The 21,350-nt window shown below is 47.9% G+C and overlaps 1 protein-coding gene across 1 annotated transcript; it reads right to left on the bottom strand.

The window, feature by feature from the left end:
- Nucleotides 1–531: 531 nt before the first annotated feature.
- On the bottom strand, nt 532–20,526 carry DISP2 (dispatched RND transporter family member 2). The gene is made up of 8 exons (XM_056494106.1): nt 20,447–20,526; nt 12,792–13,238; nt 10,444–10,473; nt 8,476–8,599; nt 7,457–7,572; nt 7,079–7,197; nt 6,076–6,173; nt 532–4,799 (listed from the first exon to the last, which is right to left on the bottom strand). The coding sequence occupies exons 1-8, from the start codon at nt 20,524–20,526 to the stop codon at nt 1,380–1,382; spliced, it is 4,434 nt and encodes a 1,477-aa protein (XP_056350081.1). The 3' UTR covers nt 532–1,379.
- Between the last annotated feature and the right edge of the window lie 824 nt (nt 20,527–21,350).

The following is a 21,350-nucleotide window of genomic DNA, read 5'->3' as shown; positions in this document are numbered from 1 at the left end:
AAATGAGGCATCTGTATAAAATGTTCTCTGACTTAAAGACATTTTTGCAGTGTTTGCTAACGTGGTTTTCTTAACGGGTGGGCAATAACTGCCGATAGCTCCTTGAGGAGGCTGCTGCAGTTCCAGGGTGGCTTTGGCTGCCTGAATACCCACCTGAACATTCACTATGACAATTTCAGGATAAAATCCTGAAACTGGAACATAAAAAATACAGAACCACGCCACTGACATGTTTGACATATTTCAAACTCTAGTATTAGCTTTAAAAGCCCCCATCCCTAATGGGTATCAGGGAGTTGTTGTCCATCTCCCACAGCACAGGGACAACTAGTGGATATCAGAAGAATAAGTATTTTAAAGATGTATGCTTCCCTCTGGAAAATGTATTAGGCACTTAAAAGATTAATAACCCCACTGCTCTTTGTGAAAATGAAGCATCACACAGATTTTAGGAAAGGTTATAGGCATTTATTGTATATCGACTTGTAGAGAGAATGCTTTATTTTTCTACAAATAAGGGCAAATAAATGTTTGTTTTCCTGTTTGTTTCTGGTAGAGGGGGAAAAACCCTGAAATTCCAGATTCACGAGATCTGTGAATTTTAGAAAGTTACATGTTTGAGGGGAATGCCTTGAGTGGAAACACATTGTAAAGAGGACACAACAAGGCACCTGAGTCCAGGGGGGACCAGGACTCTTTTCTCAAGGGGGAAATTCACACTGAAAATCTTTGGCAGTATTAAAATTCCTTCGGATAAAACAAACTGAACTTGTTACTGGAAATAGATTAGGGCTGGATTCTGTACCCTCTTCCATGGTCAGGAAGAGGTTGTGTCAACTTGGAAGTCTTGATGGGATTTTTTATAATATCTGAGCTGTTTTGATGGAGTCTGTGGATCTGAGCTTTGCACAAAGTAGAAAATTAAATACTTTATTTTTTTTATTATTCACTATACATTTCACTTGATACCTAGATTTTCAGTAGTTCACTTTTGGATTTTTTTTTTTTTTTTTCTGTTTTACAAGAGCTCTCTTTCTCTGTCATTAAATACCTGGGGAGCATCACCTCATTATTTCTCTCAAGCAAACAAAACCTAATCACCTTTTAGGAAATGACAAACCAGGTTTACTCGGTAAGTCCTGTGAACATGGCACCAGACACTGGAAGTCAAAGGGCTTGTAGTCCATCACGATGGCTCTCACATCCTCTCACTGGCATCAGATCTGCTGATTCCTGTGAAAACACATGTTTTGCACAGCTGAAATACTAAGAAATAGTCTCAGCTCTAGGAGAGGTGGGAGGAAAAAATTGATATTTACAGCTCTAAGGACATTCAGGCTTCCTGTTTCCCTAGCAGCAGCTTTGCTTTCTGCAAGGTCTCAGCTGTTGTAACCAGAACTTTGTGCACTGGATCGTTTGATCCAAACATCAGGCATGTCTGGCTGGCTGTTGGGCAGCACGACTGGCCCTTCATTCCCCAATCCAAACCGATTTTTCCATGAAGAGCTGTTCTGCTGCGATGCAGCTGGAGAGACATCAAAGACAGTCTCCCTCAGGTCCAGCCGCAGGGTATCTCTCTTCCCGTTCAGGTAACCTCGCTCCGCGTTCCCGTAGGAGTCAGACAGCTCCAAGGCGTCGGGACAGGAACTGGCTGATTCAGCGAGCTTCAGGCCTTGCTCAAAATCACTGATGGACGTCTCACTGGAGATGTTGAGCATATCGAAAGAGCTGCCAAGAGAACAAAGGCATCTGTGAATTTTGTAGATGTCAGCAGCAGGGAGGGGGCTGTGGTCTGAGGTATAATCTGACTGCTGCTGGGCAGTGTCACTGGAGCACTGGGATTTATTGAGCTGCCCTTCTTCTTTCATGCCAGCCGGCTGGATGTGGTCCAGGCCAGAGCCATCCCATGCTTTCAGACCATACTTTCGACAGCGACAATCTCGACAGAGTCTCTCCCTGTGAATTTCTGTTTCTGAGGTGCTGTGCTTGTAAGGAGAGGAAGTTTGCAGGGCGGGACACTGGCACAGGCTGACCTGCTGGTCTCCGAGGGTGTCCTGCAGACTCTGTCTCTCTCTTTCCAGGGAAGGGTGCATTCCCACTCGAGGGCATCTGTTTTCTTCAACTTGTATGTCTTCAGACAGCACAGAGGGCCGGTTGGACAGCTTGCTTGTGGAAGTGCTGTTGTCAAAACTGTCGCTGAGTTTCCTGGACAAGGGTTGGAGCTCGTATTGCTCGTTTGCAGTGTTGGACTCCTGGACCTTCCGCAACCGGTTTTGCTTCTCACTGCCCCCACAGGCAAAGTTTCTGTTCGGCCCCGAATCATCGGAATAGTCTTTCATGGTGTGGGCACAAGGCCAAAGGATCTGCCCGCAATTCTTCTCCGGGCCGAAGAAGCAGCAGAGCGACTGAAAGAAGAGGCTGGCAAACCCACAGCTGATACAATTGATCATCATGATGAATATCCCCAGCTTCCTGTACGCCAGGACCGTGGCAGGCAACATAATGACCCCTGCAGAGAAGAGAGCAGAAGCTGCCATGGCAGTGGCACAGCTCATCTGCTTCAGGGAAAAGGCCACACGGTTCAGGCGGTCAGAGTGGGGGCACAGGTGATAGGAGATGCAGTAGTTGACTGTGAAGTCGACAGAGAGACCTACTGCAGCTGAAATGAAGAGAGACTCCACTGCGTTGAGCTGCCACTCCAAGAGGACCAAAAGGCCAATGGTTACCAGGACGGTGCCTGCAATGGCAGTAACGGAGAAAATGCTAAGGAGAACGTTCCAGGTTGTGAGCAGCAGCACCACGAAGGAAATGGCTATGGAGAGCCCCATGACCACCATGGTTTCTGTGCTGAGACTGTGCTGGAGGTTGTACAGCTCTAGTTTACTGGTAAACCATCCATTCTGAAGCCCCATGGGGGCAGTTTCCATTTCCTCTGTTATCCAGAGGCTGATTTCATCATAGAACTGTTTGGCTCTGCTGTAGTTGAAGGTATAGTAATAAATAGTTTGAAACTGCAGCACTAAGGCAGCGACATTTCCCTCCCCATCAAACCTGAGGCCCAGATCGTATGTTTCTGCCCCTTCCCTGCCCTCTTCCAGGAGCATCATTTTGATGCAGTGCAGGAAGACTTCACTTCTGTAAGGGAAAGAGAACTGATTACAGCAAAGGTTGAAGCTGTGGTCTCGCTGGGAGCACTGGCGACTGTCCATCCACCTGAGGAACTCCTCCATGAAGCACACAGTAGATTTCTGTTCCGCATCAGGGTAATAGAAAGTTTTGTTCTTCACTTTTTGGCAGAATTCGAGGAGCCACTTCTGGGCATCAGGGTTTTGGATGGTGAAGGTGGTGTCTGTCACTAGGGTGCCGTTGCTTTTCGGATTGAAGTGGTCCCCATTATCCACAGGCAGAATGCCCCAGACTATGGTGACAGGCATACGCTGCCCTTCTCCATGCTCCAGCCTCTCAAACATGAACTGGTGGCAGTACTCGGAATCGTACCTCTCGAAGGGGTGGCTCAGCCTGAACACTTGGACGGACGATGTCTCCAGAGTCGGGAGTTTGAGTTTGGGGTTGGAACAGGAAATGTAGGCGCCTCCTATGGCTAAGGCAGCAAACCAGCAGATCCAGATGTACCGAAACTTGATGACCCCACAAGGCAGAAGCTTTTCGAAGAGGAGCTTGGAGGTTTCAGACAGTGTGTTCTGGAGAGCCCGGAAGACATAATGGACAGAGAGAGCAACTCTCTTGTGGTTGCTGTTGTTCCAGTAGGCTTCTGGCTTGTAAACGCAGGTTGTTGCGATGTAGCGCTCGTACAGCACGGCCGAAGAGGGCAGCCAGGTCATCATGAAAACCAGGTTCACCAGCACTGAGGTGCCCATGTAGACAGAGAAGCAGCGGATGGCTGTGATGTTGCTGATGTAGCTGGCGTAGAAGGCAGCACCGGTTGTGAAGCATGAGGCCAGCATGAGATAGGCAAAGTGGTGCATGGTTTGGCTCACCCACTGAGCAAGCCCAGCAGAAGGGTTCTGGCTCTTGCTGAGGTTCCACAGGTCGAAGAAGACAAAAGTGTGGTTGGCACAAATGCTGCTGAGAATGATGACTGCTGTCAGGTTTACAAAAGGGAAATAAGTGAATCTGAAGGCCACCTTGTACAAGAAGTAGGAGATCATCAAAGAACTGACAACAGCAAGCAGGACCATCAAGGTAATAAACACAGAGCGTAAATAAAAAGAAATTATTAGAAAAATAGCTAATATTGCCAGGACTGGATACTTAGTATCCAGTAGAAGGTAGTGCTGGAATAGTTTCTGTTTAAGGCCCAGGTCCATTCCAGTGATAGACGTGTAGTTATCAAACAGGTCCCAGGTTTCAAGGTTGTCTAAGTAGATCCCCATCATAGATTCACCTTTTCTTGTTGGCAGGAAAAGCAGGCTGTATTTGAGAGAGGGCACTTGGTATTCCATCGTCTGGGGACTGAGAAAGTCCCTGTCAACCAAGAAGTGAAGCAGCTGGTAGATGGCGTTGAAGCGGGTGCATTTTTCTGGAACCTGGGCACACTGAGAGTGTTTCTGTCTGACAGCCTCAGGGCCTATGCAGGACGGAGTGAGGACACCTCGGTGGTAGTCTGGAGCACAGGCACGGAGCAGGGCCAAGGTGTGGGAGATGTCTCCTTGAGTTATCTCCAGACATGAAGACCTGTTGTACAGGACAGCAATGTAGTTCCCCAGGGACCAGCTTGGGCAGCATTCGTTGGCTTCAGTGCGCTGGCAGAGGTCTCTAAAATGCACATGTGAGCGTATCTGAAAAACATGAGGGGGCATCAGGTCACACCCTCTCTTGCAGCCCCAGTGTTCCTTACTCACTGCAGTAATTCCTCTCCTCTCCTCTCCTCTCCTCTCCTCTCCTCTCCTCTCCTCTCCTCTCCTCTCCTCTCCTCTCCTCTCCTCTCCTCTCCTCTCCTCTCCTCTCCTCTCCTCTCCTCTCCTCTCCTCTCCTCTCCTCTCCTCTCCTCTCCTCTCCTCTCCTCTCCTCTCCTCTCCTCTCCTCTCCTCTCCTCTCCTCTCCTCTCCTCTCCTCTCCTCTCCCCTCCCCTCCCCTCCCCTCCCCTCCCCTCCCCTCCCCTCCCCTCCCCTCCCCTCCCCTCCCCTCCCCTCCCCTCCCCTCCCCTCCCCTCCCCTCCCCTCCCCTCCCCTCCCCTCCCCTCCCCTCCCCTCCCCTCCCCTCCCCTCCCCTCCCCTCCCCTCCCCTCCCCTCCCCTCCCCTCCCCTCCCCTCCCCTCCCCTCCCCTCCCCTCCCCTCCCCTCCCCTCCCCTCCCCTCCCCTCCCCTCCCCTCCCCTCCCCTCCCCTCCCCTCCCCTCCCCTCCCCTCTCCTCCCCTCTCCTCTCCTCTCCTCTCCTCTCCTCTCCTCTCCTCTCCTCTCCTCTCCTCTCCTCTCCTCTCCTCTCCTCTCCTCTCCTCTCCTCTCCTCTCCTCTCCTCTCCTCTCCTCTCCTCTCCTCTCCTCTCCTCTCCTCTCCCCTCCCCTCCCCTCCCCTCCCCTCCCCTCCCCTCCCCTCCCCTCCCCTCCCCTCTCCCTCGTTTCCCCAAGGTGTACCACCCAACCCTGACCATCTTCCCTGTGACAAATCCCAAACACCAAAGCTATGGAAAGTTGGTAGCCTTTTGCAAAAATTAAACCCTGTCTACTTGAATTTATAACTGCAGATTTGAAAATTTGGCTCCTATGGCAAATGCAGCTCATGCAGTTAAACTTCTCACTTGTAAAACTTGCCACCAGTCTCCAAGCTGGTAGCTCCATTTCCATAATTATGTTCTGCTACCCAAAATCCTCAGCAGCTTCTGATGGACACCTTTGGCTTCTGGACCAGCTCCTGTTCAGTCTCCATTTATTCTTGTTTAATTTACAACTGGCAGGTGGGATCATCCCTGTATTGCCAAGTAGGTGAAATGTTTTGGATTCCTCCAGGTGAAACCTGTTGCGTGGCTTACATTGTTTTTTGTCTGGCATCCTCTCAGCAAGACATCAAGTTGCAGCAGACAGAAAAGAGACAGCCTGTACATGTGTTCCTCACTGACCTTGTCTTGTTCCATTTGACACATAGACTGAATTGCTTGCAAGTTCCATAAACTCCCAGCAGTTGTGGACATAAATACCAGCTGGGAATAGCTCTTTTCTGTAATAAATGATAATAAAAAAAATCGTAAAAGGATTAGGTAATGAAGATGAATCAGGCAGGCTGTTTGCAGTAGACTCTCTGTTCACAGAAAAAATAAATATATATCTCTGTCCATAGGACTGCTTTGGAGGCTCCCTGGAGGGAAGCAGGTCATAAGACAGTAGTGAGGATGCGCCTTGTGTGACCTCACCCCTGCCCCGTGATATTGGTCAGCAGCATCAGGGCATTTTCAAAATCAAATATCTGCTCGCCTTTAGTGACTGCTGGCATCTGGTTCTGTATCCCTGGAAGGGAAGAGCTCGAGCTCAGCCAAAAACCACCAAGGACCTGTGAGTTTGATGTGTGACTTGTTTCAGAGGTGGATAGAAGGCAAGGAAGAGAGAATAAAAATATCTGCATGCTGTTCCTCTTCTTTCTACTTACTAATGCCTATTTGGGGACAAATTCGGGGGGTGTTGGAGTTTTCTGTTTTTCTCTCCAGATTTTAGACCATTTACATTTTTCAAGAAGTAAAGAAGGAACAGAGAGAGAGAGAGAGCAGACAAGGAAGAGGGAATATACAGCAAGCAGCGCATACACTGCTTTTCAGAGTATTCATTTTTATATGAGTAAATGGGGAAAACATTTGTCGTTTAATATGTGCTTTAAGGTATATTTCTAAAGGGAAAACAAGAAGTATGGCAAAGAGTTAAGGAGGAGAAAAAACTTCAGAATTTCTGAACCAGCCTTTTCTGACCACTGAGGTATGAAGTGCTGGGAGGGCACTGTCAGAGCTCTCACTGGTGGAATTGTATACACTGCTTGCTTAGAGCAAGTTCAGAGTATTCCTTGTGTCCTGAACTCTGACAGTTCTGTCAATGGAGTTCTGGCAGTATTTACTGCCCCATCAAGATTTTAGTCACCTGGGGGACCACAGAAGAATCCATCTGCTCCATAGATGGTTTCCACCATTCTCCGTGTCCTCGCTGCTTGTTCTCCCTGAACAGCCTTCTGTCCTCTGCCAATGCCAAGGTCATCATAGCTAGTAAGAGATTATTGTTAATAACTATTATTATTAACAAGAGAGCATCTGGCTGGGAGTTACATCACTGACAAGACTCTGGTGCCACACACAGCGATAGAGAGCCCAAACCCATTGCAGGCACACAGACTTCAAACTCTCCAATGCCTCATTGCTTTAAGTGTAGGATGTATGGAATTGGCATAGATATTTTGGAATATTGAATATGTGACTTTACAACCAGCATGTTCCCCAAATCCCCCAAACCAAGCTCAAATACCTTTTCTTCTTGGCATAGGGAGAAAGGGAAAGGGTCTTCTTGTAGCCTGTATGGCTCTTGATATTCCTCCACACAATGAGCTTCCTGCCAATGTCAGTGTCCCGTGGCTCGAAACCCTGCACCAAGGAAACAGGCACCAAGGTCACAGCTCCACTTCAGCTCAGCTGTCCTTAGACCTCCTCCAACACATGGAAACTGCGTAAAATTATTGCTGCATCTTGGAGGGATGCACAAATTGAACTTTCCCTGGAAATACTGCATCCCAGAGATAAGAGAAAAAACATGAACCTTTTCCCTTTCCCTTTCCCTTTCCCTCTTTCCCTCTTTCCCTCTTTCCCTCTTCCCTCTTTCCCTCTTTCCCTCTTTCCCTCTTCCCTCTTTCCCTCTTTCCCTCTTTCCCTCTTCCCTCTTTCCCTCTTTCCCTCCATCCTTTTCCATCAACAATGGCTGCAATTATCTCTCCCTGATCTCCTAAGAATTTCTCCTCCTTTTCAATTGTAGTAGTCCCTTTCAGAAATGACACTAACTTTCTTTTTTTGCATTCTTCTTGCTCCTAGTGTATTCTTATTTTCTCAAGATTCTTCCATGAACCAGAGGCAGGGATGATTTTAGGGAATGTGGCATTCCATATGGAAAACATTCCATGTGCATAGTGCTTAGAACAGGGCATGGTCTCCAAATCAAAAGCCTCATGCACAGACTGTAGGAGCCAAAGCTAGCTCCTCTATCCAGTCTGTGCCAAGCCTAGCTATTCAATGTGTGCAATCCCAGCCTTCCAGCCTTGGAAATGGGAGCAAAGGGAGCAATCCCAGTTTATGCTGGCAGTGTCTCCACACTGGAGTGAAGGCGCTGGTGTGAGTGCACGGCTGAGGGATGGGCTGGTGGCTACCACTGGTGTGGGCTGTGTTCTTCCTGTGTGTCAGGACTGGCACATTCTGCTCATCTCGGAGGGATGATATCACTGGCTGGGTGTGGATTTTCCTTACGTTCCTGCTGATACCTCGAGTGTAGGGACTTACCATGAGGGGTTCTGAAAAGTCAGGCAGATTCCCAACCAGCAGCCCAGCCACGGTGCAGATCGCCACCGCCACGGAGCACAGCACCAGCACAGCCAGGGGCCACTCTGCGATCAGCTGCGAGTAACTGCAGTCAACAGGAGGAGAAAAAATTCAGCTGCTGAGATGCTTCTGCTCTCAGCACAAAACTTGCTGCTGAGCCAATGGGGTGTGAGTAACAGAAAGGGGAAAATCAGGGTCTCTGGTTTGTGCAGTTATTTATTGTGAAGCTTGGAGGCTCTAGCGCAGCTATTAATGAACATATTACAACTCTAACTGGATGTTTGGAGGCAGCTCTAATTAACTCGGGTAATTACATTTTGCCTCCCTGCATTTTCCAGCTTTTTCAGTCAGAAATAATAAGAAACAGACTCTTGTCCTCAAGCGAAATGAAGCTTTAAACATTTAAGTTCAAAGATTGCATTTAGAAAGAGCCTCTCTTAATTTCCTCTGTATTGTGCAATGTCAGCTGGTGGCTGCAACAGTTTAGGCTACAGAATTCCAAACTGGACCATAGGAAATCTTTGGGTTTATTCTGAAGAGTCCCTGTCATTGGTCTTAATTTGTGTATTTAAACGCTGCTCTAAATTTACATACATTCACTAGAATACATACAATTTTATGATAATGATGTATCACATCACAACATTTTGGTGACATCAAAACCCTTCCAAGGAAACTTACTCTTACCAGCTTACTCTGGCCAAAGTATTATTTGCCAGTTATTTTTGTTCTTAAAGAGCTGGTGTAACATTTTCTATTTAAGTCCTGTTTTTTCTTTGGGACAAACTGGCTCTCATATAGGAGGATCTATGAAAGTTACTCTCCCACATTTTTTACCAGTCCAGGTTTTACTGTGTCAAGATTTTTGTCTTCCTCAGAAATATCAGTTGAGATATAAGATAGCAGAATAGGTTCCTGCTCTGGTTTGGCAGGTTAGTTCTTTTGTATTCTGATGTATTTCTGAAATATAAGAAATTCTGTGTTCAAAAATAGTTGACAAGTATTTGTGAAGGGAAGTGAAACATTTATGAACTTTATTTGAGATGGAATGTTTCTCCTTGCTTGCTCTTTTGCCCCTTTTGACTGGGACGCTACCGCAGCTATTTCATCATTAGAAGTCATCCATCACAAGCACTTCAAACACCTTTTCACATGACTTTTGATTTTTTCTTTTTTTTTTTTTTTTTTTTCCAATTTACAATTGCTTTATAAAGTTTGTTTTCATAGACAAAGTCTTTACTATGAAAATGAACAAAACTGCTCTTTACTCATTAGAGTATCTAATTTCTGAAGGTTGTTTTGGATATTTCCATGTCCAATTACCAGACAAGAAAGAACAAAAAAAAATCAGCTGCAGTCACTGATGATGAGAGGTGTTTATCCAAATTATCCAGAAGCAATAGTTTACAAAAGTCAGATTTTAAACAGAAATAGAAAGCAATCCAATTACTTTACTTTTGATCAATGTAGTTAACATTTTCTGTTTTTGAAAAGATGAGTTTATTTCATGGATGGGCTCTTTTCCTTATTGCTCCTCTGATAGGACAAGCTGGATTAATCTTACATACATACATACATATATATATATATATATATATACACACACACACACACACACATAAAATACACACATACACAGAGACACATAAAATTATTATATATATAAAGCTACTGTATGGTTTAGAGCTGGCACCTGCCCAAGAACAGCTACTGATACAGTGTTACTATTCATTAATGCAGGTTAAATTGATCTCACAAGCAAATGGAGATTTTTCCAAGGAGTGGAAAGCCCCAGGAGCGCTGACCTCGCCTCTGGAGCCAGGCCTGCTGGGATGTCACCAGCAGTAACATTCTGCTTCTCCCAATAACAGGGCAGGAGAGCACTGATCACAAGGTACAAGGACAGGAAGCTTTTACTGTTAAACATACCTTTTTGGCATCCTGAAAGCTTTGTCATGTCTGCAGACAGAAAGGAAAAAATATGTGTTCATTTATTATTTTACTGGGAAGCCCAGTGCTGGGCTGATCCCTGAGCAGGTTAACCTTTGCAGGGCTGTAAGCACCAAGGTGAGCCAGTGCTGACACAGTTCTGTCACTGTGTGAATTAGTTTAATGAATAATAGAGCCTTTTTGCTCTCCAGTTTTAACCAAACAGGGTGGGAAGCCATGTACTTGCTCCTAATTTTAACCCTCTAAGAAAACCCTGCTGAGAGTACTGGACTTTAGCAATGCAGCTCCTATAGAAATCCTACTGCAGATCTCATCCATTAAAATCTATCTGGTTTAAGTGCTTTTCCTGCACTTCTTAAAGTGTTTCTTGATACAAGCAAACCTCTTTACCAAATCTCATGAGTTGGGCTAGCAACAACTGTAGATAGTTTCTATTTCCTGTTTAGCTCAGTGAGGATTTTTCAAAAAAAATTACTCTCATTTGTTTCCTGGGTCCCTCCAAAGACAGTGTCTTTTCAGGCTGTAAGAGCAGAAAGCCAGTGAAGCTGCTAAAAATATTTTATCTGGATTTTCTTCACAGAGGAGCGTTTGTCACTCTGACTTGAAAGGCTCTGATGGGGGGGAAATAAAGAAGCCTTCCCCAGGCGATCCAAAGTTTGTTAATGAATCCCTGAGGACAAGTCTTCCACCAGCATTCTGTCAGAAAAGCTGCATCTTGGTGGGTCAGATATCTACAGGACCTTTTGTTCGCTCTGTCTCTCTGTACTGAAACATCCCTTTGAAACTTGCCCCAGTCTGGCACGGCCTTGTCTTGGTAACAGTTTCCAGAGAATGTCTCCCACCTCCTTCTACAGCTGTGCCAAGCTCTGCTCAGCCAGTGCTCCCTCCTCCTCTCACCCTCCTACACTCCTGCTTAAACTGGGAGAAGGTCCTGCTGCACTCCAATATCTGTGTTGGGCAGATGGCCCCCCCCCCCGTGCAGCCACCAACTGGGGACCTTGAGGCAGCTCATCCTTCCTATCCTTGTTATGAGTGGGAGAAATGGAAAAGCAGTAGAGGAGAGCTCCCCATGGCAGAGTCACTCCGGGTGGCTCATGTAATAAACGATTCTGTGTTTTGCTCGTCACGCTAATGCTCTGTAGATTCTGGACAGAGAGGAGCAGAGCAAAAGCCTCCCCAGATTATCAAAGTGAGGTCTCTCTCCAGCAGTACACTGCCCATCCTGTGCTAATTCCCTCACAATAGCTCTTCAAGCAGATTTGCTTGGATTAAAAACCTCATTCTGGCATTATTATGTTATCACTTTTCTGACTGCTGGTGCTGCACACTCTGCCAGGGATTTACAATCCAGCTGTTCTTCCTGCTTAAATAACCTGTTACAGAGGACGTAGTTGGCAATTTTCTTGCTAGCGTATGAGTGAAAAAGGATCCAGAAAAAGGATCCAGAAAAATTATTCAGAAAAAGGAGTTTGACTGCAGTTCCTCTACACAAGCAAATTAAATCCAGTGTAAATGGCTGGAAAATGAGACTCTAAAGGGCTTTTGTGCCTAACACTGCAATGCTGCACACAGGCAAGAAAGGAATCCTGTGCCATCTTTTATCAGGATTCAGTGGCTACAGCTACAGCAATGAAGGAATCATGATCTCTTGCACCAAGAGTGGACTCTACAAAGCACACTCAGGAGGAAGGATGGTGCTGGCTGGAAGGAGCAGAAGTTGTAGTTCAGGCTGTTGTTACCCAGGCACTGCACACAAATGGATTCTGTCACAGACAACAAAGAATTCATACACTGATTGCTGCCCAACCTGGAAAGCCAAATAATGCTCTCCCCTTTTGTATTTCTCACTGCTCAGCTGTAGCCAGCGCTTATCCTGTGCTTCCACTCCCTGCCGGCACCGGCTGGAGATTTTGTGAGGGCAGGAAGGGAATGAAACTCTGTTACCATCACTGAGAACTCTGCCAAGATAAAGGACTGGCAGCTGGGTGGCTTGGAGTGCAGAGGGAGAAAATAAGAAGGTAGAGGAAGATGGGCATATTCACAGCTGCATGACCTAGGAGGGACTGAGTCACCTTGGCTTTAGCCAGCCACTCCCTTGAGAAGGAAATCCCACCACTCCCTGGCATGGGAATGGCAACTCTCTGTACACTCACGCAGAGGTAGAGAGCAAACTGGATCCTTCTGTGTGTTTTGGAGCAGCTGCTGCCCTGAGCTGAAGAGCAAACCCATGTTTCATCCATCCCAGCTCAGACCCTGCTCATCCCTCCCACTTCCCCCCACCAAGCCTGGAGGATGCTCCTTTGAGCCGCCCTCCTCGTGCCTCTTACCTGACTGTGACAACATGGTGTTGCACCGGCCGCCGCTGCCCGGGGGACCACTGCTTCCAGGGTGTTTCCGAGGCCTCGTGCTGGGAAACTGGCACAAGATCACCACTGGAAAGGTGGGAACACAGCACGGGCCTCTCGCCATGCCCAGGGAGCGAAGGCAGGCCGTAGCTGCCTCGGGACTCCTCCTGGTTGCAGGGGTAATATGGGTGGTGCTGCTGTGAGTCCTGTGAGCTTGATGGCACCTGGCCATTGGACTGGGTGGAGGCTGGCCCAAGCGTGTGGCTGGAGGAGGGCAAGTTGTCTTCTCCCAGCCCAGGGGATGCAGGTATGGGGCAGTGATGGACTGGGCAGATCTTTTCCCAGGAAGTGCCACTGTAGCTGAGCTCAGCGTTCCCAATCTCTGGCATGGCAAGGCAGGTCTGGCAAGGTCCTGCATTTTGTTTTTCCCTATGAGAGAAATGAAGGGAAAGATAAAATGGGAGAGGTTAAAAGGCTGCACTGGGGAGTTGTATCCCAAGAACTGGAAATGCTCACAGACCTCCCACATAACACAAATGTCAAACCTCACCCCCTGTATCCTGTACCAGGTGTCAGCCTAAGGGATGAGCTGGATTATGCTTTTTGTAAAGACATCCATGACTCATTCAGGAATCCCAAGTGATGGAGAATCCTGTAATCCATTCTTTGTATGTGTTGCTCCAAAAGTTTGAAAAATTGGGTAATATCTGACCCAAAAATTCTCTAGGATATTTCACTGTGGACGGGGGGGGTCCTATCTCAGGACCCAGAGAGATTACAGAGACCTGGACAAACAGAAACCAGAGGAATCTGCATGTGAAGAAGTAACTCAATTATCTGCACTCCTTGGGAGGATTAATTAGCGTGATTGCTCTGCAGGAGGACTGGCACTGCTCCATGTTGGGTCAGCAGGAGAGTGAATCATCCCTGGCACTGACACAGCTGAGCAGTGAACCTGAGGGCTGTGACATCTAACAGGGCCTTCAGCCTCCAGCCTGGCACATTCTTTAATGGCTCCCATGTCCTGCACGCTCCACTGGGCTCCTCAGGAACATTTTAGACACACATCTCCCAAGGATGACAGAACAAATTTTGTTGGTCTTTCCTTGTAGGAAGGGTGTGGACTGGGTTCTCTATAAATCCTTTGAAACTTGACTGTCCTCTGGCTGTTGAATTTACTTGGACAAAACATTTGCAGACTCCAGTTCCCAAGTAATGAGGTGCCTGCAGTATACACTTTCTTCTCTCCAGGGAATTTAAAACATTATTCCCTCTCCAGGGAATTTAGAACAAAATATTTATGGTGCCTGAGAGATTTTGCTAGCTTGGAGAAAGTTTGAATAATACTTTGAGGGACTGCTTAGTCTGTGTGACACTTTTCACACACAATAGACCAACCCCAAAAATGCTTTAGGAGTTGCTGTCCCAAGAGATGCAAACGCCAGCAGTTTCTGGTCCTTGTTCAGAGCACGTGCCATGGTCTCTTACAGCTGAATTATGTGTCTTGCTGCAGTGCCTGGCGTCCAGGATTAAAAAGGATGAACAGTTCACGCCAGCCAGAATCACAAAGTGTCTCAAGTCATCAAAGAATTATGAGTGTTGGAGCAAGACTGCAATGAGGTGAACTTTAGCCTGAGGCATCTGGTGTGATGTGGGAAAAAACGAAGGTAAAAACTTTGGGAAAGGATGTTTTTTATCTTTTGTAGAGTGCCTCTCATTTATTTTTCTCACAGCCATGGAAAAAGGGCAGAATTTTAGTGATTACACATCTCTGGAATTGCACCCAAAGTTAACTGGCATGAGATGATCAAAGACAAAAGAATGTGGAGAATACTATTAGCTCAGTATTGCTTGAAAATTGCTATTTTTTCCAGAAAGCAGGACATACTGGCCTTGGCAGTCGATGCTGTGTACTTTGCAACATCAGCTGAGTTTATCAACACTGATAAACTGTGTTTCATGTTTGTAAAAAAATGGGCTTATTTCATTAAAATCATTACAGCAGAGTCATGTTTGTGGTAGCAGTTACACTGGTGCCCACATGGACACTCATGGCACAGGCATCACACTTAGCTTCACTTACACACTGTACCACTCCAGGGACCCGTAACAGAGAAATCTTGACTGATGAAGCTCTATCCAATGCTACAGTTAGTTTCTAAGCCTAAAGAAAGCTGCAGCAGTCACAGACAAAGATAGCACATTCCTGGGTTTCTGGCTTCAGAAGCCGTAATTGATGTGCAAATGCAAAGGAGCTGGAAAGAAGTCAGTGTCTGTGTGGAAGCAGGTGCCAGAAAACCAGGAGACAGGTGTGTGCACACAGCTTATCTCACCTCAGTGAGATAAGGCTGAGATAAGGTTGTCCCCAGCAGTTCTATTGCTCATTTGCCTCCCAGCTCCAAGGCAAGATACTGGTAAGACTTGAGCTGGTTCAGTGCAGCAAGAGGGAGAGCAGCTGGCAAAGCAGAAGCTCCTGAACTGTGACAATGATATCCCAGTCACCCACAGAACTTGTCAAATAACATCAACAATAGGCTTGAAGTACTTGCTGTCCTGTCCCAGGTGGATTAGTGACAGGATTACCTGGCCTTTCAAGCGTGTGATTTGTGTTAGAGCTCTGTGTAAAGGTAGTTCACAACAGGAGACTCCACACTTGTCATATATGAGATTACAAATGCAGTGCCAGCAAAGCTGCTCAGGAGATGCAATCTGAGCTCTTGTCTGGGTTCTTACAGCCTCATCAGAGCTGTCTCAGCACGGGGAGGGATTCAGGTGCAGCATGGAGCAGGAGCGCTGCAGACAGACCAGGGAAAGATTAGGGTCTGTGGCAGTCAGCACATAAAATTACATCTTTAATTAGTCGTTGTACTTCTGTACTAATTACAGAGGTAACTTGATGGGAGCATGCTGAACTACCACATCCCCTACAGTGCTGGTGAGCTGCAGGGGCAGAGGTTGTTTGGGACAGCTGACCTGGAGAGTGCCTCAAGCCACACTCTCAGGCTTAAAATGTAAAATCATCCTGCTCCTTCCATGTGTCCAGTGACTTGTTTGCAGTTTGTAGTTTTGTACTGCGGGGGATTTTCATCAGAGAGCTGAAGTCATGGTAGTGTTATGCTTTGACAAGATCTAGACCTTTTCTGTCTCCCTTCTTGTAGCCCCTAAGTTACTCTTTTTCCTTGACCTTGATCCCATTATTTTCCCTAGTTGTTGCACACTTTAAATAGGTGATGCTCTCCTACAGTGCATAATAATTCATAAAGACACTGCTGCACTGACATCTTGTGTTTTGGTGTTCTGATATTTTATTTTTTTTTCAAAGGAAAAGCAAAATTCTTATCTCTTTAAACTACTGTATCTGGACAGTAATCTGGGACCAGAGGCTTTTCATGATTTAACTAGCCTGTCTGCCTCATCTGAGGGTGAGTATGTGACACTGGACAGAACAAATACACTTTGAACATGGTCAGGGAGAGGCAGGAGGCCATGCAATGAAAAATTCTTCCTCCAAAAACCCCTGGGCTACAAAACCTCCTGGTGGGGAAAGCAGATGTCAAACTCTTGGATATCGCAGATTGCCTCCGGGTTTTCTGCACATACGTTGGTAACGTTGAGTCTAATATTTCACACAAAATCACACTCTCCTTGTTTACCATCTTTGCTGTGAAATGCTGTCAAGTTGTGCTGTTCCCCCATGTGTCATTTCCTAACTCAATCCCTGGCTGCTCAGTGACTTCAGATTCCAGAATAACTTTGGCAAGTCTGGATCATTCACTCGTGACTTCTCTCCATTATCTCTTTTTCAGACTAAACAATTACAACTCTGTCAATCACCCTCTGGATACGAGCTCCCTTATGCTTATCCCTCTCCAACTCCATGATGATGTGACCTTGGCCATCCACAATCTCCAGGGAAACATGGAGCTTGCAAATAATGATCAGTTCATATAATCACTGCTGGCAGCTCAGCAGAGTTAGAGTCTCCACTTGCTGCTCTTCCAATTAGCTGTAGTGCTGGTGAGCTTAACCTTTGGTCTTCTGAGGTCTGCACCAGACACATAGGCTGCTCCTTCTTTGCCTGAAACCATGTCGCTATTACTTTTCTGCGCCCTCAGGACCCTGAAATATGCTAGAAAAATGTTTCTGGGGATTTCTGATGTCTGTTTGCTGTCAGACATGAGGAGAAGAGGGCAGAGCACCACACTGGACTCTGCTTGCCACGCTGACACTGACAAAGACTTTTTATTTTTGACATTCATTCCCACTCTGGGCTGTGCCAGATATTTTATATTTTTCTGATTAAATGGGCAGAAATGGTGTCTTGGCTGCAGAGAAGCCTACAGAGGCAGCTGACAGCCTCCATTTTCTTTTCCAGGCTCAGCTGGATGCGACCAGAGACATGCTGGGAAAGGAGAAAAGAAGGGGTGCAAGGGAAGGGATGGACTAGGGTTAACTGCTCCCGTTACCCACAGCAGTGAGCTGTGTCATTCTCGCTGTTTGCCTCCCCATCTCTTGCCCTGAGATGTCTAGACAGAATAATAATACAATTTATAGACCTGCCCAAGCCACTCTGAGTGCAGCAGTGCTTCTGTGAGACAAGTACCAGGGCACAAACACCCTACCTTGTGTCGGGGACCCAGCAAAAGGACTGGAGCTTCTTCCCACAAGGAAACAGGAAAGAGAGGGTCAGGATTCCTAAGGAGACAGCTTTCTGCCATTCCAGGTCTGCAGGGATGTGGAGCAGTGGTGGGACACTGTAGCAGGGTCTGTGGCAGGAGCCAAGGGCTGTATGCTTTCAGTCCACGCCCCTGGCAGGGATTATCTCCCTGTTTCAGAGACCAGCATCCTTCTGCCTCGCAGATAATAGCTGTAGGAACTGCCTTTAGGGTTTGCCTGCTCACTTGGCCCCAGCAGGGTGGTTTACTGGAAACACGTCTTGTTGGCTTCTTGCTCCCAGCACATTCCCCTCAGGATGGTTTTGTTCTGCAGCACACAGAGCTGAGCTGGGATGGAGGAAGCTTTGTGGGCAGGGAAATAGCAGCATACGGTCGCCTTCCTTTTCCTAAGCCACTCCAGTTTTTGGCACTCCCTAGTCTTGCTGTCCCCCCCAAGCCAGGCAGCAGGAGAGCACATGTTGTTCTGAGAGGGTAATGGGCCAAAAATATTCAGCCTTTTGCAGGAATGGCTCTTTTCTCTGTCTGCCTAATCCACCCTCATCCCCAAATCCATTGCTATAAGCGCTGCTTTTTTTCTTTTTCTTTTTTTTTTTTTTTTTTTAATAGATCATTTCCCCCTTTGCATACTAAAGAGAGGATCAAGAAGCACTTTGCATATGAAAGATGGGAAACACCTACCGAGTGAATGGAGCTGTCTGATGCCTGACTCAAACTACAACTTCTCCTTTTGCCAGAGGAATCTCAAGGGGGAATAAAAACAAGGAGAAAAATGGCAGAAGTCTGTACCTTGCCTACAACCAGAGCCCTTTTTCATCAAGGAGCTTTGCTCAATTAGACATTAAGTGCCACAAAATTTCATTCATTAAAAAAAATAAGCTAGTTTGATTTTCTTTCCCCCTTTTTTTTCTTCCTCTAGCAAGATTTTGTTTGCATATCAGCTGTACAAGTGTTCCCAAATGAAAAAGAAATATGAATTCTTTCTGGATTAAATCCATGTGCTATAGGTCAGCTTCCATCTAGACTAATAGCTTTTTCCTGGAGAGCTGTAAATGACTTTTTAAGAATGTGCTTTTATAATGGAATTTAAATTTCTCTTTGAACATACCACCAGCAAAACTGCACTGGAACTCTTGAGAAAAAGAGCTTTTTTCCTTGTATTTTCTAAGGAGATAAGAATGCCCTTTCCCTGGGATTAGGGAAGGGTTCATTGCCTTTCACTGTCACCTCGTTATCTAGCTCCCTGTCTCCCTGACAGGGAGAGACAGGCACTCCTGAGCAATCCATCTCCTCCTTTGGCTGCGGCAAATCCTTGTGCACTGAACAATTCCTGCAGAGTTCTTTTGTTTTGCTTTTTCACTCTAGCAGCAGGATCGTGCATACCCTTGAGAAGACCTACAGTCTTTTTGTTAGTGAGACTCCTGAGTATGTTAAATCATCATGAAAAATTAATGAGACTGCAAAACTCTGCTTCCCACGTAGTCTGCCAGGAAAAGTTTAGTTTTATAATCATTTCCATTGACTCGTGCAAACAGCCTTACCTTTACACCAGGCAGCTGCTGCTGCCGCTGCTGCCGCCGTGGGTACAGGTGTGTGTGCTGGGATGGAGCCAGACATGGAGGGCTCAAGGTTCCCACCCAGCCTTCAGTGCCAGAACAGTTCTGTCTGCACTGGGAAAATCATGTTCGCTAAGCCTCGTTTTGAAGAAAGAAAAAAAGGAGTGAAATGGAAAGGGAAAGAAAATCTCCACCTTGGTGTCCCAGGCTGAAAGAGGCCAGGAGGAAGGTGATGCTTTCTTATGTCTGTGTTTTTCTGCTGATTAGGTGAGCATTGATGATGAAGGGCCTTGACTAGGGCAGAGGATGGAGACCACAGAGCTAAGACTGAGTGAGCAGCATGGGTGAAGTTCAAAATACCCCTGTCAGATGGCTTAACTCTCTGTAACTTACTTCTTGCTGGCTGCGGTGCTCATTTCAAGACCTGTCTGAATGGTCAAGGAATACTCAGACAAGCAAAGAAAATGGCTCCAGCAACAGCTCAGGCCCCATTGAATGTACGAGGTCTAAACCAGTGCTGGACTGTGCGAGAGTCGCTGAAGATTGAGACCCACAGGCACGGCAGCCTCTGGCCGAGGACATCAGAGCCGTCTGATGAGGAGTGAGTGCCCTGTCAGTGCCCCTGGGCGGGTGGGGCTCTCTCAGCGTGAATATCCTGTACCAGACAGAAACGGAACCCTTGGGCTTTCAGGAAGGATTTGTGTGCTGCTGACCTCGGGGTGTGCTCTAGTCAAGCAGAATCTGATGAGCTTAGGTCTGTTGCCCTGGTCTAACAAATGCCAATGTACTTGTGAATATGGGATGGCTTCTTGCCCATTATTATGGGCTTGTTGATGTTTCCAGAAAATGTTGATGATTGTGGCTGCTAACCTGGCTTAAGACTCCCAGGTAAGGGAGCATATGGCATAGAGGGATGAGGGACGTGGGTGTTTATGGAGATCTTTAGACTGAAACCCATGTTTGCCCACAGCTGAGTGCAGTAAGGCTGTCTGAAACAAGCTGAGCTTCCCAACAATAGCTCTCCCGTTGCTGCAGAAGGGCGAGAACAAACACCATGTTGCAGGATTGAAACCTGCCCGGGAGGCCAAACCTGGAAGCCCCGCCGGCGGGACTGGCTCTGCATGGGGTTCCTGGCCCCAGGGCAGGAGCAACCAGGAGCCCGGTTGGGCAGCGCACATTGCCAGAGTCCGAATCGCGGGTGGGCTGCCGGGCAGGCAGAGAGGGACTCTGTCTGCACCCCCGGTGGGAGGACAGGACACACCTCGGCAGGACTGGGGGGCCCAGGTCCCAGGAAAACCCGGTGCCACCGACCACTTCCACACACAGATTCGGGGGTGGCGGCAGGGCGGCGGTTCCCACCCGCCTGGGCACCAGCTTCGCGCCCCTGTCCCGATCCCGCAGTTCCTACCTGGGTGAGGCGGGGTCGCGACCGCGGCGCGTTCCCTCGGGCCGCGGCTCCCGGGGCGGCGGGGAGGGCGCGGCCTCCATGGCCGGCGGCGGCGGGCGCTGTCCGTGCCCGCGGTGCTGAACGCTCCGGCGAGGCGGCGGCGGGAATGCCCCAGCTCTGCCCGGCTCAGCTCGACTTGGCGCGACTCAGCTCTGCCCGATTCGGCACCGCCCGGCCCGCCCCGGAGCGGTTCGGCTCGGCTCGGCTCGGCTCTGCCCGATTCGGCACAGTACGGCTCGGCGCGGCGCGGCTCAGTTCGGCTCTGCCCGGCTGGGCTCTGCGCGGCTCAGCGCGGCGCTTGCGCGGCCGCGGAGGCGGGCCCGGCGCGGGGCGCAGCCGCCGGCACCAGGAGAGCTGCGGGGGGAACTGTGAACCCTGAGGCCAGCCGGGCTGTCGGGGATGGGGCTGAGCGTGTGGGTGCGGAACAGGAGCTCCGAGCACCGGGCATCCTTTGGGTAACAAGTCCCTCATCCCCGCAGTTGTGCTCCTGCTTGGCCCAGGCTGGGAATGCTCCTAGAAGCGCACCTGGCCCTGTGTGGCAGGTGCAGGGCAGCATTCTGAATTGCTGGCTTTAGGAAGCATTAAATAAGTAGACGATTTTTTGAAATAGATGGTAGGTTTGAAACAACTTTGTTGAAAGCATGGAGAATACAAGGAGGTCAGGCATGTCCACCTCCTTACAGGATCCTTTGGTCCTTGTCTATCCATACCATGACATTGCTCTGAGCTGGGTGGTAGCAACATGTGTCTCCTTGTGCATGGGGGTAGCTTCACACAGAGTTGGTGGAAGGTGGCTGCTCCTTCTGTAGCAGCTCTCATGCTAGTGACTATACCAATGACTCGTGTAGGAAGGGCTTGGGGCTTT

This window comes from Oenanthe melanoleuca, chromosome 5, assembly GCF_029582105.1.
Source record: "Oenanthe melanoleuca isolate GR-GAL-2019-014 chromosome 5, OMel1.0, whole genome shotgun sequence".
Taxonomy (NCBI): Eukaryota; Metazoa; Chordata; class Aves; order Passeriformes; family Muscicapidae; genus Oenanthe; species Oenanthe melanoleuca.
Note: the sequence above shows the minus strand (reverse complement) of the source record. Positions and strands in the feature narration are given on the sequence as shown.